The 18,853-nt window shown below is 40.1% G+C and overlaps 1 protein-coding gene across 11 annotated transcripts in view; it reads right to left on the bottom strand.

Annotated features, from left to right (window-relative positions):
• Positions 1-18,853, bottom strand: part of DLGAP1 (DLG associated protein 1) — a 327,004-nt gene that overhangs the window by 25,878 nt on the left and 282,273 nt on the right. For all 11 annotated transcript variants that reach the window (XM_055323707.1, XM_055323706.1, XM_055323710.1 and 8 more), the window contains one exon: positions 1,887-2,308. In XM_055323707.1, coding sequence (XP_055179682.1) covers positions 1,887-2,308 — 422 coding nt within the window. The remainder of the gene's footprint in view (positions 1-1,886; positions 2,309-18,853) is intronic.

Raw genomic sequence — 18,853 nt, forward strand, 5'->3', positions numbered from 1 at the left:
GGCCAAAAGCTAAATCTGCTTGTGGATCAACACTCAGGTGAGCCTGCCATGGCAGCAACTGTTAGGGGCAAATGTCAAGGAGATTTACTTTCCCACTGCTAAGTTGTTTGTATTATAATACAAAAGAACAAAAAGCTTGTTATAGAAACCTACTTATGGATTCTCTGCCCTGCTCCTAAAGGCGACAGGTAAGCTACTCAGCCAGTTGATAAGGTTCAGGCAGGAGGAATGAGTGCAGAGAAGAGCTGAGAACAAGACACAGCAAGGAAATCCCACAATCTGCTAATTGATATTTTTCCAGACTCGGTTTTCATAAAAAATGCTTCTTTTATGGAAAACTCACAGCCCCTTGACACAATTAGTTTCGTTCATTTAATCTATTTAACATGATTTAACATAGTCTCAAGGTCTAATCATTAAGAAATTATTGATACTCTTATTACAGAAGATAATATGTGATGATTATGTAAAAAAGAATCCTTATCAGTGGACACAGAGTAAAGTGCTATGATGCCTCAGACTTTAAGATAATCTGGCAAAAATGGTAAGTGAGGGGAAGATAAGAAAAGGAGACTGGCCAGGTCATGCTGGGTGATGGGTACGTTGTACTAAACTCTCTACTTTTGTGCATGTTTTAAAATCTTTTATGAGAAAAAGTTAAATCACTTAAAAAATAGGCCTAAAAAAGCCCTACCTCGGGGATCCCTGGGTGGCTCAGCGGTTTGGCGCCTGCCTTTGGCCCAGGGTGTGATCCTGGAGCCCCGGGATAGAGTCTTGCATCGGGCTCCCGGTGCATGGAGCCTGCTTCTCCCTCTGCCTGTGTCTCTGCCTCTCTCTCTCTGTGCCTATCATAAATAAATAAATCTAAAAAAAAAAAAAAAAAAAAAAGCCCTACCTCTAGATGCCTAAATTTCTTCGATTCAAAAATATCATCAGTTGGAAGATTCACATTCATTCCATAACAGTTTTTCAGAGGAAAATAAACACACAGCATTAAAATACACACTGATTATAAACTGTATCTCAGTTTCAGAATTCTTGAAAATGTGGAAAACATGCCTCAGAATCGAGGTAACCTGGTCATTTTCTTGTCAATTATTTCCTTTTTTTTTAAGTACGCTCTATGCCCAGCGTAGGGCTTGAACTCACAAGCCTGAGATCAGGAGTCCCACCCTCTCCCGACTGCAGCTGCTGCCCCTTGGCAGTGGTTCGCAGGAATTACCGCTGCGTTAAGAAGGCGAGTTTGACAACAACGGTGCGCAGGGCCTCCGTCGTTTATTCTCCTTACTCGTGTTTTATCACTTATTTTGACCCTTATTCTAAGTCGAAATTTGAGTTAGTTGATTCAGAGGCTGCAGCTTTGCCTCCCCCAACCCCGGAAGGGTAAGTGCGCGCTAAGGGGGTTCGGGAGCGCGAGCGGGCCTGGAGCCTGCGGCCCCCGCGGTGCGGGAGAGTGCACGGGGCCAGGGCACCTGCTGGGCGGCCCTCCGCCTTGGTCCCAGTCGCTCAGTTCCCCGCGAATCGGCACCACTTCAGGAACCTCTCGCGAAAGAGGACCCGCTGCGGAGACGGGAGGCCCCCCCCGTGGAGCTCGGCGCTTTTCGGAGAAGAAAGGATGTGGGGCGGGCGGGAGCCAGCCGCCGCCGTCCGCCCAGAGCTCTCCTTCGCACCGTGCGGCCGGCCCGGGGTGCGGGTGGGGGTGGGGGTGGGGCTGGGGGGCGGGGGGCGGGCGGCCTCCCCGCGGGAACCGCAGCCGCGCGCCCTCGGGCCGGCCGGGGCCGGGGCCGGGGGCGCCTGGAAGCGCAGCCCGCCCCGGGAACCGCGGGGGAAGGAGCCGCCAAGCCTCCAGCGGCCCGGAGCGGGGCTGCGCGGCGGCGGTTACTTACTGTCTTCCGGCAGGTTGTTTTCCCGCTCTTCTCTCTCCATCTGCTGGCACCACCCTTCCATGCGGTCCCGCTCGGCCTGGAGGAGCTTCAGAAACCAGTGGCCGTCCCGGTGGCACACTGACCTTTGGACGGCCTCAAGGGGGTCTTCGGTGATGGAGTCAATCCAGGGGTCGGGGGGAGGCAGGATCGAAGGGTCAAAATCCGCATCAAAGTCATCGTCGGCTGCGCAGGCGTGGTAGTGGTTTCCTGAGCCCTGGATGCTGACCGTGGAGGTGCTGGCGTCCCGGGAGAACTGCCTGGCCATGGGGCCGGGGCACGAATTGTCCTCTATCGACTCCAGAGAGTTTTCCAGATTATCGTGGAAGTCCAGGTCGGCCTGTACCGCAGTCGTCACGCTGTTGGATCGAGTGAACCTGCGGAAGCTTGGAGGAATAGAGAAAGGAAATTTAGTCCAAGGCTATGCCTCGCAGCAAAAGCATTCCTACTTTTCTTCGGGAGCGTGACAGTGGAAGGGGGTCTCACCCCCTCAGTTGGGGAGGTGGGCCCTCGATGCAAACATAGCAGTTGCCATGGCTCTAATACACACAATACAGATCGCTCATCTTTGTTCAACACAACATTAAAGCACATCTAGAGAAATTTCAGAAGCAGAACAATGTGTACAGCTAGCGCAGCCAGCGTAATGTCCAACGTCCAGCTCCCTCCTCAAGTCCGTGTGCCTTGAATTCTGGTATTCACGTTGCTGAGGGGGTAGGGAAACAATCCAATTATACCTTAGTCTGCATAACTTGCTTAGAAATTGGGGAAACAAAACCAACCTGACCAGGCCCCAAGCCTATTGTGAATCCTGCATAACCACCGCCCCCCCCCCCCCTCCAGGGACAGCTCTTACAAAGTCAGACTTTCTCAAAGCAAACTAAAATGCCATTAGGTTCCTCTCAAAATTAAAACTCCCTCCCCTGGTAAGGATTCACCTGTTTCTTGATGGACTAGGTCATTGTTATAATTTGGCACAAAATGTCTGGGGCAAATCAGTTCACAGTTCTAGAGTTCTCTGGTACCATTCTCCTTTGCACCTTTAATTTCCCTTCCCACAGTCCTTGTACCAAGACGATAAAAGACAACTTGTTCCCAGATTCAATCTGAGCATTTTATACAGATGTTCACATAATTGGTGTTTCTCAACCAGATGGCTCTATGCATCTCTGGTTGACCCCTACAATGAAGGTGAGGGTATTTGGGAAGTGGGAGGGGTGGGGAAGAACAGGGGAGCAATGAATTCTTTCTCAGACAAGGGGCAAGGGAAGGTGTGGGCCTGACGTAATTTAAAACTCACACAAAGGGATCCCTGGGTGGCTCAGCGGTTCAGCGCCTGCCTTCCGCCTGGGGCATGATCCTGGAGACCCAGGATCGAGTCCCGCATCGGGCTCCTTGCATAGAGCCTGCTTCTCCCTCCGTCTCTGCCTCTCTCTCTCTCTCTCCCTCTCTCATGAATGAATAAATAAAATCTTTAAAAAAAGAAAATTAAACTCACACAAAATATTTCATTGGCTCCTACAGCAGGCAGGCAACAATGACAGAGAATATAAGTCCAATAAGGCAGCATCATATGTAGTCCAATAAAGGCAGCAAAAAAAAAAATGCTCTTTAGGTTTTTAAATTTTAATTTTTTTAAAGATTTTATTTATTTATTTGAAAGAGAGAGCAGGAGTGGAGGGAGGGGCAAAGGGAGAAAGAGAAGCAGACTCCCTGCTGAGCAAGGAGCCCTATGTGGGGCTCAATGCCAGGACCCCGAGATCATGTCCTGAGCCAAAGGCAGACGCTCAACCTACTAAGCCATCCAGGCACACCTGTACTTTTTTTTTTTTTTTAAAGGTAACTTCCTGGGACACGTGGGTGGCTCAATGGTTGAGTCTCAGGGCATGACGGGTCCTGGGATCAAGTCCCACATCGGGCTCCCCACAGGGAGCCTGCTTCTCTCTCTGCCTATGTCTCTGCCTCTTTCTGTGTGTCTCTCATGAATAAATAAGTAAAATCTTTAAAAAAAACCGGTAACTTCCTTATCTAATATTTTATTTTTCCTTGTGTAGAAATGTACATGACATAAAATTTACTATTTTAACCATTTTTAAGTGTATGGTTCAGTGGCATTAAGTGTATTCACATTGTTGTACAACCACTACAACCATCTATCTACAGAACTTTTTCATCTGTCTCAGTTGAAACTCTGTATGCATTAAAAAGTTCTCCAGTGTCCCCTTCCTCCCAGCCAACGGCAACCACCACTCTTTGGCTTCTCTATGCCACTCATATAAGTGGCATCATACAGTATCTGTCATTTTATGATCAGCTTATTTCATGTAGTATGTCTTTAAGCTTCTTCCTTGTTGTAGCATGTGTCAGACTTTCCTTCCTTTTTAAGGCTGAAAAATACTCTATTTTATGTATATACTACATTTTGTTTATCCATTCATCTGTGGATGCACACCTGGGCTGCTTCTACCTTTTGGCTATTTTGAATAATGCTTCTTTGTTCATGGGTATACAAATATCTCTTTGAGACCCTGTTTTCCATTCTTTTGGATATATAAACCCTGAAGAGAAATTACTGTATCATATGGTTATTCTATTTTTAATTTTTTGAGGATCCACCATACTGTTTTCCATACTGGTTATACCACTTTACATTCCCATCTGTAATAGGCAAGTGTCCCAATTTCTCCACATCCTTGCCAACAAATATTTTTTCACTTTTTGATAGTAGCCATCCAGTAGCCATCACAGAGTGACCGGTGTGAGTTGGTACATTTTCTTTTCTGGCTCTTTACATGCCATGTTAAGTTGGTTTATGTGCCAATTGATTGTCAATTGATGTTTCATATTTAATAGTACCAGTCTTATAGGATGGTGTGCTAAACAATGTCATTACAACATTTAATAAACCATATTATGTGCTCTTTCTTAATTCTTCTGGAACACTTTCTTAAAGCCAATTGATATTTGGTTCATGAAAAAGGAAAAAGTGACCAGAACAATACAGATAAGTAGTTATTTGTAAGACCGTAGAAGGACTAGAAGTCACAAAAAGACGAGAGTACAATCATCACAAAAAATCTATTTTTTTCCCTTAAAAAGAAATGTTGAGAAAAAAAGGTAGCTGCTCTGTTGATCTGTGTTAGTTGTTAGGATGATCAAAATCATCAAATATGGTATGATTCTGGCCATTCATTTTATGAAGATAGACCAGCCAGAAAAAGCTGGCCTATCTCATTATTTGCTGTTTTCAAGAAATTACTTATGTTGAGGGTTAGTTTACCTGGTCATTTTATGAGTTCTTGATATGGCCCTAGAATGGCCATACCAAAAAAAAAAAAAAAGAAAAGAAAAAGAAAAAAATCACATAGTGTGAAAGTCTGAAAGCCAAGTTACAGGTGTCTTGTACTAGAGCAAAAGGAAGAACAATTTTGCTACTGTGGTTCTTCCAATAGCCACTTACTTCTTGGCTGCAGCACGCCTTTTCTGCACTCTTCTGGTTCATCCCCCCACAAATGTTAAATGTAATCTCCTGAAGCTCAGCTTTCTTTCCTGACACATATGTGTGAGCTGGATGACTTTCCCTGCAACAGTTGACACTCTGGCTGTTCTACCAACACAAAATCTCAACTGTGAAAACACTAAGCTTCCCCCTCCAAGATCATGTACTGCCAGAGGCATTACATTTTCCAGACTTAAAGGAGTGCCTTATTGTTTTCAATTGCAGCAGACTTGCCAGAGATGGAGTCTGTTCCACATTCATAACAGAGTGACCTCTCTTGGGTCTCTGTTTTTACCTACACAAAACTGTACCACCAGCATTCCTGACAGAGAGCTCCTGGCTATGAATCTTGTAAAGTATCCACCTTCTTAAGAAAAATTACTTGGCAGTAGATGAGTAGAAGTTTGCAGTTTAGTCACCCAGAAAGAAATAAAAGTTAAGTAAAATTAAAAAGGTTTGGGATTAAAAGCGGTGCCTTTGAACTCAGGCAACCCCATCTAGGCTGCACAGTTTCTCTCAATTAAGTTCCTTAAGCAAGGGCTTTCTTCCACCCAGAGCTTTCAAAGAATGCTCAGCTCTACAAAACGTTTTATGTCTTTCAAGTGCAAAGTTTTTCTCCTGAGTGAAGAGTACAATCAAGTTGTTATTGCTGTTTTAAAATTTTGATAGGAGCACAAAAGGAGTCATTGGATTAATTTCTGTATTTTTAAAAAGAAGAGATCGGTTGCTGGCAGATGGTATAAACCTATAAGCTGAACCCAGTGGCGTGCCATTTCCAAACCTACAATCCCCTGTCTTGAAGCTTCTTCAGTATTTCATGCCCTGAAGGTACAATGTGTAGTAATTACAACTTCTGAAAAGGACCGGCCAATATTCTGGCCCAAGGAACAGAAAACCATGAAACCAAAGACTGGATCAACCAGTATGGGATACAATACCCTGTCTGTTTTGAACTGCAAGAGGAAAGTCACTTGGTAGCATTCACCTCTGCTGTTGCTTTGTATCCCTCCTTTAAAAAAAAAAAAAAAAAAAAGATTATTTTAAGTAGGCTCCATGCCCAATGTGGGACTTGAACTCACGGCCCTGAGATCGAGTCGCATGCTCTACCAACTGAGCCAGTTAGACACCCCAAGTGCTTTTTCTATGAAACACGTTTATATGTGCAATTAGAAGATTTTCTACCTGCCTCACTCACCCTGCTGCAACTTTTCTGTACAGTGGGTTACAAATCAACACATAGATGGTAAATCACAGAGGCCCTTCTTATTCCCCCTGTCTGATGGGGCTGCATTTAAACAAAGTTAAGTCATGAGCAAAAAAAACCCAAAGCGCAGTCCAGTATCTTTAGAACATACATGCTTTGGACTTGCAAGTCGTTCAACTGTGTGAGACCCAAGGCATAAACTTATCTCGAGGAGACAACTCAGTCATTCTGTTACCAAACTCCCTGGCCTCTGGTTATCTTCTTCATCCCTCTCATTCACATAATGGTTGCTTTTGAAGGCTAACTCTGGTTTCAAAGGGAGAAACACTAGTTCAGTGCTGTTCTTTCTTTCTTTGTAGGAGGCTTTAGACATTCTTCACTAAGCCTGCTGTCAAGGCTGAATAGATGTGGGATCTGAAAATGCTACTCTTCAAAAGTGCAACCATCTGGGTATTTTATGAAATGGCACCCTTTAACTGATGTAAAAACCCAAGACGTCTCATTATATAAAAGATAGATCAAAAGAAAGGTGTGGGGGTGAGAGGAGATTGAGATCCAGAATTAAAGCTTTCTACAAAAGAGATTCGCTCTTTCTTGTCAGATCAGCTTCGCAGTTAGAACAGCGAATGGGGGATCCCAGGCAGAATGGAAGCCTGGTCACAGATGCAAACCCTGGCCAGGGGAAGGGACAATCCTGCTCCCAGTTCCTATATGGTCAGCACCATCCTCTCGACAGATTGCACAACGACCTGAAAACAAGCATCTGTTCATTACTCACAAGCCACCATGTTCATTGTTTCTCTTACCTGAAGGTCTCTTTAAGCAAAGGAAATAGAATAAGTTCTCTACATAAAGATGCTTTCCATTCTAAGTAATTGTAATGCATCTGCCAATTAGAGAAAGGGAAGAAATGGACAATAATGACAGTGGGCTTGTAATCTTTGGGATTACAAGCCCTTTGGAGAAGGCCAAAGTGATCTTTCTGCACCACCTGGCCATGTGCTAGCATCCCTGATGGACTATCTCTATAGGAACCTTAGTTAGGAGTCTCAACAAAACATCTTCAAACTGACTGCATCCCAGCAACCGCAGTGTTAGGTCACTCCTTGACTCTTGACTCCAGGTAACTAACAAAAGCCAGAGAGGTCTCACCCATAATTCATTTTTATTGTCTGATTTTGGGGTCAAATGGAGGCCACGGAGGCTTGTGAGTCGGAGGATCATTTTTCTTTTGCAAAAGAGGTTATCTGTAAAAACACATGAAAAGGAAGAAAGAAAGAAAAAGAGAGAGACTGAGGGAGAGAAGAGAAACAGAAGAAGGGAAGGAAGGAAAGAGAGGGAAGGAGAGAGATGGAGGGAGGGAAGGTGACAAAGGAAAGGAAGGAAGGAAAGAAGTAAGGAAGGGAAGGAGGGAGGGGAGAATGTATGAAGCATATCAGGAATTATGCCAAGTTTCAGGCTTTTCAAATTTGAAATGCATGAATGCCATGCCTTTAAAGCTCAGGTGTATTGTAAGGACTATTTGGCTGGGTCATGGTGTTGTTAGCTTGGCAAAGAAAAGAAGTCATTTGCCAAATGTAATATCAAGGGTGGGTCCCGGGCTATGTAGTACTCCAGTGAAGCTGTGAGGAGTGGGGATTGATCCAAAGCTTCCAGGTTGGCAAAGGAGGGCTGTGTTTGAATGCCAATGGTCTTTCTAAGTCTGTGGTTCCTGAACTGGCTGTCAGAAGATATCTCAATTTTGGCTTCATGTTTTTACATCCTGCTTAGCTGAAAAGGCACAACTCACTACAAGCCCAAATGTTTATACATTTAAGTCATTTATGATCAAAAGAGATCTTTTATAGTAGTTGATGTTATACTAAAGGAGAAAACAATGCTATCTTTGCACATGCCTGTTATACCCAGTTACAAAGCCATGAGCTTCAATGGGCAAAGCAAGGGGAATTTTTAAAACTTATAATTTTTTGGAAAGAGAGGTAATTTTGGTGAAAAATAAGAATCTGATTATCTTATTCACTGAGGCGTTTGTCTCTAGAAATGGGGAGCAGCTTTGATAATAGCTTGAAGGTGCTTTCTTTTAACACTGATGACTCAGTATGTGTGCTCACAGACCTGTTGAAATGGCAGGTGTCATTCACAACCACGTTTTGATGCCAGCATTTTTTCCCCTTAGCATTAAAGTGTCCCGACACTTGAGCGTTGAAAGTATTATTTCATAATGTACAAAAGGTATACCAGGGGAGAAGGAGATGGCTCTACCAAATGGAGATAAGAAAGACAACAGACTTTTCATGCAAATCATTAAAATATCCATCTGCTCCTGTTCCCATCCCATAAATGAAATATAAATGGAAAGATCTTGGTTTTCCCTTTCCATGCACGTTCCTCCAAACATACAGATCTTGCTCTAGACATTCACTGTTACCCAACTTCACTGATTTAATAAAGGAATGGCAGGTGCGGGGGAGTTGATGATGAAAGGAAAGAGGTCACAAGTGATTTACTACCCACTTATTCTAGGAAAAGTTTTCTCCTCTAATTCCCTGGATGGTGAAGGAAAATATTCCTTTCAGTAACACTGACTCTCACTTGGATGGTCTTTAGATAAAGATCCCAGCCAAGTAAGAAGTAGTATACAAAGACACAGAAAAAATATATATATATATTTTAAAGATTTTATTTATTTATTCATGAGATACACACAGAGAAAGGCAGAGTGAGAAGCAGGCTCCATGCAGGGAGCCCGATGTGGGACTCGATCCTGGGACTCCGGGATCATGCTCTAAGCTGAAGGCAGAAGCTCAACCACTGAGCCACCAGGCGTCCCAAAAATATTAAGTGACACCTGGCTGGCTCAGTCAGTGGAACACCTGACTCTTGATCCTGGGGTTGTACATTCGAGTCCCATGTTGGGTGTAGAGATTACTTAAAAATAAAATCTTAAAAAAAATTAATAAAATAAAATAAAATCTTTTAGGGGTGCCCAGGTGGCTCATTTGGTTAAGTGTCTGCCTTTGGCTAAGGTCATGATCCTGGGGTCCTGGGATTGAGCTCCCCCCGCACCCCACCCCGCCCCATCGGGCTCCCTGCTCAGTGGGGAGCTAGCTTGCTTCTCTCTCTGCCCCTCCCCCCAACCTCATGCTTTCACTCTCTCTCTTGAATAAATAAATACATAAAATCTTTTTAAAATAATAAAATAATAAAGCAAAATCTTTTAGAGGTACTTGGGTGGCTCAGACAGTTAAGCATCCGACTCTTGATTTCAGCTCAGGTCATGAGCACAGAGACCTGGGATCAAGCCCCATATAGGGCTCCCCACTCAGTAGGGAGTCTGCTTGACATTCTCTTGCTCCCTCTGCCTCTCCCCCGACTACCCTTCCTCCTTGCTCCTTCTCATGTCCCTTCTCTCTCAAATAAAGAAATCTTTTAAAAAAATCTTAAAAAAATTAAATATACACCACACCAGAAATATAGCATTACAGAATATCCTTCCCAGAAAATTGTTGTTAGACCAGTAGTTTTTCTTTATGCAACCATGAAAGACAGACATCAATTTGTCAATGTGACAGTGTTAATAAATAAACAAGAGTATATAATTTCAAAGTCTCTACCTCTCAGTTGTAAAGACAAAAGATGATTGCTTTATAAATGTTCTAAAATGTATCATAAATATCTACCCTTATAAAAGGTAGCTGAGTTACAACAAAAGCAGGTAGCCAGAACCTGTATCACACACTTATCCACACTTCTCTCTTGTTTCTAAACTAGAGATTATGACAACAACACAGCCACCTGGGAAATATGACAATAAGCAGAAAGGCAAGACCCAGAAGATTAGGCCTAGACCTCAACAAAGAGTCTTCATGTATGCATAATGGTTTCTAAATTTGAGGAAACACTGCTGGAATGTTGAATCAGAGAACTTACACCTTAAAGAGGCTATTGATGTTAATTCTATCCAACTCCCACATTGTAAAGACAGAAAGCTAAAGTTATTTTCAAGTTGGATCATATGACTGGAGTATTTTTACCCCCAGGTCTTCAGTACATTCCCATATATTCCATGACTTTTTGAGCCAGAGAGCAGTGCTCAATAATGGGGCTTACACCAATTGTAGGGCAAATAAAACCTATATGGATGATGTCTGCTTCTGGCTTAGATGGAATAAGAGTGACTGAATTTATTCTCCTACCTGAAGCAACTAAAAAACCTCACAAAACGTATGAAAAAAGTGTTTTCAAAATACTTGACATCAGTCAAGGAAGAACATTGATTACTGAGATGTGGGAAACAAATAAAGTCTATGATTGTTCATGTTTACTGATTACAGAATTTCCAGGCGGCAGCACAGGGAGTGGTCTCAGTGTGGTGCAAGCAGTCTCCCTGAGCTGATGAGACATCGCTGGGAATCTCAGGAGGGTAATGCAGTGGGAGTTTGCAAGGCAGAGTGTGGAGGAAGAGAGAACTGCACAGAAGGAACCCATAGATCTATAGAGTCCCAGTAGAGTATGTATCAACATTAAGCTCATGGGGTAAGAAATCTACCCACAGCTGGGGTATCTTTGTTCCTCTTTGAAGAAAATACATCTTTAAAAAATAAAGACAAAATAATGACTCTAAAGTTGAAAGCTTTCATCATGAGCAGATATATACTATAAGAAAGGTTAAAATAAGTCTTTCAAGAGTAAGGAAAATTATGCTAGATGGAAATTTGGATCTATACAAAAGAATGAAGAACACTGGAAATCATATCTTTATGGATAAATAGGACTTTTTTCCCTTTTATTTTATTTATTATTTATTTATTTATTTATTTAGAAGATTTTATTTTTAAGTAATCTCTACAATGAACATGGGGCTCAAACTCAGGACCCTGAGATCAAGGGTCACATGCTCTTCTGACTGAGCAGATCAGGTTCCCCTATTTAAATAATTTTAAAGATAATTGACTGTTAAAGCAAAGATAACAACATTATATTATGGATCTTTAATATATGTAGAAGTAAAATGTTTGATAACAATAGCACAAACTTGGGTAGTACAGGAATGGAGGCATACATACCATCATAAGTTTCTTACACAAGAAATGGTCTAATTTCAGTTGAAGGTATAATATAATAAAGATATATAATATAATTCCTATAGCAACCACTAAAATTATAATGAAGTGTTATAGCTAATAAGACAACAAAGGAAATAAAATGGAATCATAAAAAGACAACCCAAAAGAAGGTAGAAGAAAATGAAAAGTAAAACAAAGAAGAGATATAAATAGCAAGCACAAGTGGTAGACTTAAACCCAAACACATCAACAATTACATTAAATGTAAGTGGTCCAAGTATTCCAATTAAAAGGAAGATGTTGTATGATTGGGTTAAAAAGCAAGACCCAGGGATGCCTGGGTGGCTCAGTGGTTGAGCATCTGCCTTCAGCTCAGGATGTGATCCCAGTTCGAGGACTGAGTCCAACATTGGGCTACCTGCAGGGAGCCTGTGTCTCCCTCTGCCTGTGTCTCTGCCTCTCTCTGTGTCTCTCATGAATAAATAAATAAAATCTTAAAAAAAAAGCAAGAACCAACTATATGCTTCTCATAAAAAAACCACTATAAATATAAAGCCATAAAAAATTTTAAAGTGAAAGAATGAAAAAAGATACTTTATGCTAACACTAGTGAAAAGAAAGTTCAGGGCACATGGCTGACTGAGTTGATAGAGCATGTGACTCTTGATCTTGAGGCATAGAACTTACTTTAAAAAAAAAAAGAAGGAAAAGAAAGCTTGATTGGCTATCTTAATATCAAACAAGGTAGGGAGCCTGGGTGGCTCAGTTGGTTGAGCATCTGCCTTTGGCTCAGGGTGTGATCCTGTGGTCCTAGGATCAAGTCCCACATTGGGATCCCCGCAGGGAGCCTGCTTCTGCCTATGTCTTTACCCCCCTCTCTCTCTCTCTGTGCATGTGTCTCTCATGAAAAAATAAATAGAATCTTTTTTTTAAAATTTTATTTATTTATGATAGGCACACAGTGAGAGAGAGAGAGGCAGAGACATAGGCAGAGGGAGAAGCAGGCTCCATGCACCGAGAGCCTGACGTGGGATTCGATCCCGGGTTTCCAGGATCGCGCCCTGGGCCAAAGGCAGACGCTAAACCACTGCGCCACCCAGGGATCCCCAATAAATAGAATCTTAAAAAAAAAAACTATCAGATCTTAAAAAAAAAAAAAAAAAAAAAAAAAACAACTATCAGACAAGGTAGATTTCATAACAAAAAGTATTACCAGAGAGAAAGAAGGAGGTTTCATAATGATAAAGGGGTCAATTCGTGAAGTGGACATAACAATCTTAAGTGTTTGTGAACCTAATAAAAGAGCTTCCAAATACTTGAAGCAAAAACTGATAGAATAATAAACAAAAATAGATAAAATCACAATTAGAATCAGAGATTTCAACATTGCCTTTTCAATAATTGATAGAATACATATATTTTTTAATTGATAGAATTTATAGACAGAAAATCAGAAATTTATGGAGAAACTAAAAAACCTAATTGGTTTTTGCAGAAAACCTAATTGGCATTTACAGAACACTCCACTTAAAAATAGCAGAACATACATTTTTTTTTTCAAGTGCACACAGACTATTTAGCAAGATATACAGTATTTGGGGCCACAGAACAAACCTTAAATGAATTTTAATGAATTCAAGACATAAAGTATAGTGTCTGGCCACAATGGAAATAAATAGAAAATAAATGACATTTACTAAGTCCCAAAATATTTATGAGCTAGATGGCACATAGACTATGGGTTAAATTTTAAAAAAGAAATTAGAAAGTATTTTGAACTGAATGAAAATGAAAACGCAATAATCAGAATTCATGGGATGTAGTTAAAACAGTATTTAAGTGGACATTTATAGCATTAGACACCAATAGTATAAAAAATAAAGGTCTCAATTCAGTGTTCAACTGCTACTTTAAGAAATTTAAAAAAGAAGAGCAAATGCAAAATAGGGTAAATTAAATAAATGAAATGAAAAAGATAAAAGTAAAAAGTCAATGAAATGGAAAACAGTAGAGAAATACCAGTGAAATCAAAGCTTTTTCTTTTAAAAATTGATGAAATTAATAATCCTCTAGCCAGGCTGATGAGGAAAAAAAAGTCACACATTGCCAATATGAGAAACGAGAGAGATGACACCACTCCAGATTCTACAGCTATAAAAATTATATGAAAGGAATATTATGAACAGTTTTATATCAATAAATTGGATAACTTAGATGAAACAGACAAATTCCTTGAAAGACAAACTACCCAGGATCAAATAAAAAGAAATCAATGACCTAAATAGCCCTATTTATTAAAGGATTTGATTTTGTAGTAAAAAACTTTCCCACAAAATAAACTCCAGATCCACACAGTTTCATTGGTTAATTCAATTAAATATCAAATGAAAAATTTTAACAATTTTATACAGAGACTTTTAGAAAACTGAGGAAAAAAATAACTCTTAAGGCTTTCTATGAGGATAGCATTACTCTACACCAAAGACAACGAAGACAATACAAGAAACTACAGAACAATATTTCTCGTGAATACAGATACAAATATTCTTAACCAATGAATATCAAGTCCAACAACATTTAAAAAAGGATTTTTAAAAAAGATCTTATTTATTCATGAGAGACACACACACACACACAGAGAGAGAGAGAGAGAGAGAGAGAGAGAGAGGCAGAGACATAAGCAGAGGGAGAAGCAGGCTCCATGCAGGAAGCCTGATGTGGGACTCAATCCCAGAACTCCGGAATCAAGCCCTGAGTCAAAGGCAGACATTCAACCGCTGACCCACACAGGCATCCCATAAAAAAGGATTATACATGATGACAAAATTGAACTTATCCCAGGAACACAAAGTTGGGTTAATGTTAAAAAATCAGCAAATGCCAGACAACTGAATATTCACATGCAAAAGAATGAAGCTGGAATTATAACTCACACCACATAGAAAAGTTAGCTCAAAATGGGTCAAAAGCCTGAATTTAGGAGTTTAAACTATATAATTCTTGGAAGAAAACATAGGGGCGAATCTGCATTATTTTGGCTTTGGCAATGGTTTCTTAAATATGATATAGAAAGCACAGTGATGAGAAAAACTGGACTTCATCAAAATTAAAAACTTTTGTGCATGAAAAAACACTACCAATAAATAAGAAAGACAACCCAAAGAAGGGGAGAAAATATTTGTAAATCAAATATCTGATAAGGGTCTGGTATCCAGAATATATAAAGAACTATAAGCACTCAACAATAAAAACAAACAACCTAATTTTAAAAATGGGCAAAAGTTGGGGCATTGGGGTAGCTTAGTTGGTTAAGCATCTTACTCTTGATTTTGGCTTGGGCAGGATTTCAGTATTGTGAGATCTCCATGTCAGGCTATAAACTCAGCACAAAGTCTACTTGTACCTCTCTCTCTCTCAAATAAATAAATAAATGAATAAATAAATAAATAAATAAATAAATAAATAAAATATTAAAAATTAAAAATGGGCAGAAGAGGTGAATAGATATATCTCCAAAGAGATAAACAAATGGCCAATAAACACACAAAAAGATAGTCAACATCAGTAGTCATTAGGGAAATGCAAATTCAAGCCATAATGAGATATCACTTCATATCCACTAGGATGGTCATAATTTTTAAAAATGGAAAATAACAAGTGTTGGCCAAAATGTGGAGAAATTGGAACACTCATACATTGTTGGTGGGAATGTAAAATGGAAGAGTTGCTGTGGAGTATAATTTGGTGCTTCCTCCAAAAGGAATCTTAAACATAGAATTACAATATGACCCAGCAATTCTACTCCTAGGTAAATACCAAAAAGAATTTAAAACAGATGTTCAAACAAAAAATTGTATACAAATATTTGTAGTAGCTTTATTCGTAATAGCCAAAAGAGAAAACATCCCAAATGGCCACCAACAGATGAAAAAACATTTTTTTTTTTTTTTAGATTTTATTTATTCATTCATGAGAGACACAGAGAGAGAATGAGGCAGAGACACAGGCAGAGAGAGAAGCAGGCTCCATGCAGGAAGCAGGCTCCATGCAGGGAACCCGATGTGGGACTTGATTCCGGGACTCCAGAATCACGCCCTGGACCGAAGGCAAGTGCCAAACCGCTGAGCCACCCAGGGATCCCCAAGAAACTATGTATATAGTGGCTATTCAGCCATAAAAAAGCATGAAATACTGATACTTGCTACAATATGAATGAACCTCAAACCAGACACAAAAGGCCACGTTGTATGATTTCATTTTAAAGAAATATCCAGAATAGGCAAATCCATAAAGACAGAAACCATATTAGCAGTTTCAAACGGCTGGGAAGAAGGGTGAATAGACAGTGACTGCTTAATGGTTATGGGATTTTTGTTAGAAGTGACAAAAATATTTTGCAGCTAGGTAGTAGTGATGGTTGTACAGCACTGTGAATGTACTTAGTGCCACTGAATTGTACATGTAAAATGGTTTAAATGGTAAGTTTTATTTTGTATGCATTTTACCATAATTTTAAAAAATTAACCAATGCAATTCAACATATTAATAGTTTAAAATGAAAAACCTTGGGATCCCTGGGTGGCGCAGCGGTTTAGCGCCTGCCTTTGGCCCAGGGCGCGATCCTGGAGACCTGGGATCAAATCCCACGTCGGGCTCCCGGTGCATGGAGCCTGCTTCTCCCTCTGCCTGTGTCTCTGCCTCTCTCTCTCTCTCTCTCTCTCTCTGTGTGTGACTATCACAAATAAATAAAAATTAAAAATAAAATAAAATGAAAAACCTTGTGATATCTCATTAGATACAAAAAAAGCATTTGACAAAATCCAATATCCATTCCTGATCATAATTCTCAACAAACTAGAAATAGATAGGAAGTTCTTCAATTCAATAAAGGGCATCTAGAAAAAAACCTATAGCTTGGGGTGCCTGGGTGGCTCAGTCAGTTAAAGCTCTGCCTTTGGCTCAGGTCATGATCCCAGGGGCCTGGGATTGATCCTCCCATTGGGCTCCCTACTCAGTGGGGAGTCTGCTTCTCCCTCTGCCCTCCCCACTGCTCATGCTCCTTCTCCTTCTCTCTTGCTCTCTCAAATCAATAAATCTTTTTTTTTTTTTTAAAGAAGCTAAAGCTCACATAATACATAGCGGTGAGAGAATATTTTTACAGAAGATCAGAAATAAGGCAAGGGTGTCCATACTCATGACTTCTATTCAAAATTGTGTTGGAATTTTTAGCTAGTGTAATAAAACAAGAGAAAGAATACATCCAAATGAAAAGAAGAAATAAATCTGTCCTTTTTTGGGTAGATAATGTAGTAGTCTAGAAAATCATATGGACTCTACGAAAAAGCCACTAAAACTAATAGGCTAGTTTAGGAACATTACAGGATAGAAGATCAACACACAAAAATCAATGGTATTTCTATGCCCTAACAATAGACAGTTGGTAAGTGAAGTTAAAATAAATACAATTTGTAGTATCAGGGGAAAAAAAAGAAATATCTATGAACAAAGCTGACAAATTATATGCAAGGCCTTTACACTGTAAATTATGTAATATTGCTAAATAAAAGAAGAGAAAGGGGTGCGTAGGTGGATGTTGGTTAAGCCTCCAACTCTGAGTTTATGCTCTGATCATGATCTCAGCTGAGTCAGGCTCCTCGCCCAGTGGGGAGTTTACTTCTCTCCCCCGTCTCTCTGCCTCTCCCCCGTCTCTCTGCCCCTCCCCCTGCTCATATGGATGTGTTCTCTCTCAAATAAATAAACGAATCTTTTAATAAATAAATAAATTAGAGGGTTGTTAAGATGCGAAATCTTAACTTTTATTACAAATACATTTATATATTATATACATAAAATGGAACTCTCGCCACCATCAAAATAGAGAACACAATCCTCACCTCCAAAGGTCCCCACTTACCCCTTCACTTTCAGCCCCTCCTGCCCACCCATCTCTTCTCTTATGATATTTATCATAAATACATGTAAAAATTTATCAAATTATACACTTTATATGTATATATGTATGTTTTGAAATTGTACGTCAATTTCAATAAAGCTGTTAAAACAATGAGGGGATTTGAAGAGAACAGGTAACTGTGGCCTCAAGTGCTTCCCTCTGAGTGGAAAGTGCTGCAGATCTTTTCAGGAGCTATTTGCCAATGGATATCAAGAACATTAAAAAATGTTTGCATTCTTAAGCCCAGAAATGGAATAAGCTGAAATAACAAAAATACTTATTGCACAACGATATTTACCACAATATTATACATCACTATTTCGATTGGTCACTTTTGATTTTTAGCAGTTATACATGCACACAATTTTAAAATATCAAGTAGCTCTACAAGGCTGGCTATGAAAAATAGAAATTCCTGGTCCAGTGATGTAATAATTTTCTGTTCCACAAGCAGCCACTCTTAACTATTACTTCTACATAACAAACATTGCTATTTGTTAATCATTTAGTTTTTGTCTTCAGGAAAGATGAACCTTTAGATTTTTCTCACCTCGTCTTCATTCTCTACTCTTTATTCTCTGTCTCTGTCTGTCTGTCTCTCTCTCTCTCTCACCACGCACACACAGACATACACACACACTTACACACACACACTTCTGGTCTGCTCTAGTATTTTTTCCATTCTCCTGATACAATTACATTGTATATTTGGATCAATATTCAGAACTTGCTTTTTGTAACTACACTATTTTGAACAGGAAATAGTATACACAGCTGACTGTGTGTTATGGCCTTACTTGTGCACTTCCCCACTTTCAGATGCGGTAACCCTAACCTCCAGTACTTCAGAATGTGACTGGTTTTGGACATCGGGCTTTCAAGAGGTAATTAAAGTAAAGTTATATGAGTGGGCCCTGATCCAATGTGACTGATACCCTTAAAAAAGAGGAAATTGGGACACAGACAGACACAGAGGGAAGAACATCTGAAGACGCAGGGGGAAGACAGTTATCTACAAGCCAAAACCTGCAAAAGAAACCAACCCTACCAACACCTTGATCTTAGACTTCTAGCTTCAGAACTGTGAGGAAATAAATTTCTGCTGTTAACACCTCCCAGTCTGTGATGCTTTGCTATCACAGCCCTAGCAAGCTATTATGCCATATTATATTCTTTTTTTTTCCATATTATATTCTACTTCCTATACAT

This window comes from Nyctereutes procyonoides, unplaced genomic scaffold, assembly GCF_905146905.1.
Source record: "Nyctereutes procyonoides isolate TBG_1078 unplaced genomic scaffold, NYPRO_anot_genome, whole genome shotgun sequence".
NCBI lineage: Eukaryota > Metazoa > Chordata > Mammalia > Carnivora > Canidae > Nyctereutes > Nyctereutes procyonoides.